The 5233-nt window shown below is 52.9% G+C and overlaps 1 protein-coding gene across 1 annotated transcript; it reads left to right on the forward strand.

Annotated features, from left to right (window-relative positions):
- The first annotated feature begins 3202 nt into the window (after nt 1–3202).
- On the forward strand, nt 3203–4585 carry LOC146172700 (RNA exonuclease 1 homolog). The gene has a single exon (XM_084584582.1). It carries the CDS (start codon nt 3218–3220, stop codon nt 4583–4585), a length of 1368 nt encoding a protein of 455 aa, XP_084440708.1. The 5' UTR covers nt 3203–3217.
- The last annotated feature ends 648 nt before the right edge of the window (nt 4586–5233 follow it).

Genomic DNA, 5233 nt, shown 5'->3' on the forward strand with positions numbered 1-5233 from the left:
AACGCATCCTTTCATATTTTTCCCAAAGATCCCGTCCCAATCACTTCTTGGCATGCAAAAGTGTTGTAGTATGTCGTAACTAGAAATTAATGACATAAGTCATATGGCTAAGTAAAACATCCGAAGTGACGACGTCATATGGTGAGCGGCTTACTCGAACTATAGTGCTCGAATCAGCATGGAGCCTACCTCATCTTTATGGGTTGCCAGGTTCCTAGAACTGGAACACCCCGTAGTCTGACTTCTTCACCTCGATAAAGCTCACTTTGACCTCGTTTCAGTTTGGCAGAGAGAGAGAAAGAGAAACAATTTTATTTGCCCCAGATGTCGTGAATTAGGGCAAGTGGGTCCTGTGTGGCCCCAGGTGGGGGCAACCCTCAGTTGTCCGTCTTCCTGCATTCCAACTTTAGGAAAGACTCGTCCCAAAACTTGAAGTCTTTCGTTCTCGACTCTCCGTCGGCTATGGTGCGCCGAACTTTGCTGGCGTTCCCACTATTTCCTTTTTTTTTTTTCTAGGACGTAGGGAGTCCGGAAAATTTCCCGGCATTTCTTGTCCTGTCGCATGTGATCATTACCGCAGAGCATGCACTTCGGCTCGTATTCCGAGTAAAGCCTTATTTCTGAGGCCGCATCCCCGGCACTTGGCGCGCGTCGAGTTCGGGCAGTCGACGTCGTCCTGATATTCAAGTATCCGCATGCTCCATCGACTTCGTATTTTAATGCGTAAGCATTGCATGTCTATTGGCAGATTTAGCGTGGGATAGAATGTCGGCGCTGTAAAAGAGGAACTAGTCGGTATATCGGGAAAAGAATGGTACCATAGGATACAGCGTCAAGGAAACGTATGCAAGTGACAAAATGGTTCATGTGGTTTAATGAGGTAATTAATTAGAGGCAATAAAAATATAAATGGTTCCCGGAAAAGGAAAGGCACAATGTCTGTTGCAATTGTTCTGTCGACACCTTAACCACGGCCTAAAGGAAGGGAGAAATATGGAGTTGATTGATTGATTGATTGATTGATTGATTGATTGAATAATTGATAAAACTGTATTGGGGAAAATTCGATGGTTAGGGGTAGTGGGTTAAGAGAGAGCGGTGGTCGGCAGTCCTTTGTCCAGGAGTCCGTTGGCCTCAGCAGCAGTTCTGGCTCGCTGCACAAGCATCAGCTGATGTTGCGCGTCCGAGTCGGCTAGAAGGTTCTCCACAGAAAGTGAAAGGGGTGACTTTAAGTGTCATCCCCCCCCCCCCTTATTTTTAATTGTGATGTGCAAAGTTTTTTGTTTTTCTCAAAACACACTTTTTTATTATAAATTGGTTCAGAGAAAGGGAAACGCGCAGTATCTGTCACACTTGTCTCTGATTGATTGATTAATTCATAGGAAGGGAAAGGCACGGTGACTGTCTCACTTGTTTTCTGTGGACACCTCAACCGCGCCGTAAGGGAAGGGAGGAATCTGGGCGTGAAAGAGGAAAGAGAGAAAGAGGAGCCGTAGTGGAGGGCTGCGGAGTAATTTCGACCACCGGGGGATCTTTAACGTGCGCTGACATCGCACAGCACACGGACGCCTCTTCGTTTCGCCTCCATCGAAACGCAGCCGCCGAGGTCGGGTTCGAGCCCGGGTACTCCGGCACAGTGGTCGAGCGTCTTACCACTGCACCACCCTGGCGGGGCTCACACTTGTCTCTGTGGGCGCCTGAAATGCACCGTAAGGGAAGGGAGGAAGGTGGAAGTGAAGGTGGAAAGAGAGAAAGAGGAGCCGTAGTGGAGGGCTACGGAGTAATTTCGACCACCTGGCGATCTTTAACATGCGCTAACATCGCACAGTACTCGGGGGGCTGGGACAGGTAGGTCACCGCCGCTTGCGGCAGGGGCTTGCCTGCCACCGAATTTTTATCTGTTGTAGGCCGTCATTGCACCCGCCACCGCTTCGGTGGTGGACGACGGTTGTTATTGCGGCGCGCGTCCCTCTCTCCCTCTTCCTTTTCTTTCTTCTCTATTTTCTCTTCTGTCTGCACGAGGCAGCGGAGGTGGCTCAGCTGCAAAGCCAGTAGCAGGCACGTGCATTTTAACGCGGTAGCGTTAAGGAGCTCGTGTCGCAGAAAAGCCGGTGTCGTCGGCGTCGGCGGCGTTGGCCGTGAGCGATAAATCCCGGCATGCACTTCATAAATAAAAAGCAACTTTCAAAATGGGCTGGGGGGGAATCGAAACAGGGTCTCCGGAGTGTGAGACGAAGACGCTACCACTCAGCCACGAGTTCGATGCTTGAAAGCGGCACAAAAGCGCTTCTAGTGAATGTGGTGTTGCCTTCGAAACGGGCCGTAGAACGTTATACTGCGGTGTATATCGGTAATTATGAGCATGTTACTTACAGAAGTCGCAGTTACACGAGTAGCGAAGTACGTTTCCGCTACATTTCTTCTGCGCGATGGCGATGGGGCCGCACCCTTTGGAACGGGCGATCACAGCATCACAGTCTGAGCTGAATCTGGCCAAAAAAAACAAGAAAAGAAAGGGGGTGGGGGGGGGGAAGAAAGAGAAAAAAAGACTCAAAGTGTTTACGGGTTGTCCGCGCACACCACTTTTGTCCGTCACTATGCCACTCGCTCATGTCTCCCCTGCCGCTCCGGCCGCTGCGCCCACCAACCCTCCAGGCGTCTCTTAGTGACCGGCGAGGCGCGGTTGCCAGACTTGATGGGAAGATTTGCGAGGTTTCGCAAAGGGGAATAATTTGTGTCGCATGACGGTCCGAAAATTATGTATTAGAAGAAACCGATTTACAGAACATCGGCTGAATTCATGAATATCATAACCCAGCTCCCTCATCCTGAGGGCGTTAAGGCTACAAACCAGGATCGGCTATCACTGTAAATGGTCATGTCCGGAATTTCGCATATTGTAACACCTAAAGGTCCGTTATATCAGTCCGTTGTGTCCCCTTAAACATCGTAACGAGCTTGGCACGAGGTTTCGAACATGGTGCGCGATATAGCCCAGCGTTCCACGTGTTGTATGCGCACTCCTTGCTCTCGGAGTCGGAAAGCAGCCCGAAAGAAAATGGAGTACTAGCCACATTGGATAACAAGACGCGAGCGCCATCTGCGCAATGCCAGCGCACCGGCTGTATTGCAGGTTGTATCTTTTGGCGCGTTGCAGCGGTGTCATCTAGTGGCTTTGTGTACTACGGCTGGTGCTGTGGCACATTGAAGCAACAGCATGGCTTACGAAGTAGTGTTTATAACTGGCAGCTCACCTATGATAGTGCTTACCGCCATCCTTGGCGTCCTCATTCTCCTGGTTATTCTTGTGGCCGGCCAGAAGAAAGAATATGCAAAGAAGGAGCCTTCCGAAACGGCCAAGGCAAAGAACACTGTGCAGATGGAGGTGCGAGTAGTGCTGAAGAAGAAGAAAGTTCAAGAGAAGAAACGAGATTTAGAATGCTTACAGCCATGGCTAACGACCACATTAAAAGAAGACAACGGCAACAACCTGGACCTCGAATGTAATGGCAACGAGAAATACTTGGCGACTTCAGCTGCTGATCGCTGTCCGCCGCGAGCCGCCAGCTGGCAGAGGGCCTCGGCGCTCGCCTGCTCGCCCGCACCCCAGGGTCCCCCGAGCACGTTGGAAGGCACCTGGTGCCTGCCGCCGTGCGCTGACGACCTGTACCATCAGCTGCTGCGCTACAGGCTAACTCCTCACGAACTGTACTGCTGCGGCTATCCGCGCCCGTGCCCAGATGAGCCGGGCCGCGCCGTGTGGTTTCAAACGGACGTCGCGTCGGCCAACTCGAGCCGCAAGACCTGCTGCCGCTGCGGCTCTTCGTTTGTCATCACACCGGATGGCGAGTACTACGCCAACGACGATTGCATCTACCACACAGGTCGCCGTATCATGGACAGATTCACGTGCTGTGGCGCTACGGGCAAAGAGCCGGGCTGCCAGCGCTCCGAGTACCACGTATGCACCCAGGGTGCGCGAGGCGAGGGCAACACGCTAGCCCGTGGCTTCGTGCAAACACGCCCCGACAACGGCGTCGCCGGCGGAGTGTTTGCGCTCGACTGCGAGATGTGCTTCACCATCCGCGGTCTCGAGGTGTCCAAGGTGAGCGTGGTGGGCGTCAACGGAGTGACCGTGTACGACTCGTACGTGAGGCCCGGCAGCCCCGTGCTTGACTACAACACGGCCTTCAGCGGGATCACCACCGACCACCTGCGCAATGTGCGAACCACACTTCAGGATGTGCAGGCGGTGCTGCTGCGCCTCTTTACCGCCTCCACGGTGCTTGTGGGCCACGGCCTGGAGAACGACCTGCGCGGCCTCAAGATCCTGCATGATACCGTTGTGGACACCGCCGTCGTGTTCCCCCACCGCCGGGGGCTGCCGTTCCGCCGGTCGCTGCGCTCGCTGGTCGGTGCCTATCTGAACCACGAGGTGCAGGTGGACGGCGTGCGGGGACACGACAGCGTCGAGGACGCCCGCGCCTGCATGGAGCTCATCCTCTGGAAGGCGGCGCGTGATCAGATAATGCGCCAGCGCAGGAACCGCGGTGCCGGCAGCCGACGCTTGCAGCCGTCACTCTGATTAGCGGGACGTGGCCGTGAGTGTGAGTGTGTGGTGCGGAGGATAAAGAACCGCAACGACCCTCGTGCGCTGGTTCAGTCCTTGCTCTCTCTCTGGAAGATGAAATAAATTTATGCTGCTCGTCGGCGACCAAAGCACACTGCCATCACCCGCTCCGAAACGAACAATGATCCTCCACGTCGTCTAGAGGGGAATTCGTTGTGTCACATAACTGTCCGAAAATTATGAATTAGAAGAAACCGCCATGCAGAACATCGGCTGAATTCCTGAATATCATACCCTCCTCCACCTGCCCCTGAGGGCTTTAAAGCTACAAACCAGGATTGGCTATCGCTGTAAATGGTCATGTTCAAAATTTCACATATTGTGCCACCCAAAGATTCATTATATTAGTCCAGCTGTGAAGTAGGTGCCCACATATGAAGTGGTTGCTTTGAGGCAGCAGTTCAGCGGAGAACCAGACGTCTCTTTGCGACCAGCGTCATAATGCGAAAATCCTAATTGGTCGAGAGTGTCATAGCTATACAGCCACATGACATTACAATGGAATTTGAAACGCCTCATCGTGCTCAAGTGGAACTTGATGTCACGGGCGGAACAAAAGTGATTAACTCATATGAAAAGTAAATTGCAAGTTGCCTGATCTCG

This window comes from Amblyomma maculatum, chromosome 11, assembly GCF_055883805.1.
Source record: "Amblyomma maculatum isolate TAMU_Amacu chromosome 11, ASM5588380v1, whole genome shotgun sequence".
NCBI lineage: Eukaryota > Metazoa > Arthropoda > Arachnida > Ixodida > Ixodidae > Amblyomma > Amblyomma maculatum.

Coding starts and splice junctions, on each gene's coding strand:
- LOC146172700 (XM_084584582.1), top strand. CDS start 3,218: ATGGCTTACGAAGTAGTGTTTATAACTGGCAGCTCACCTATGATAGTG.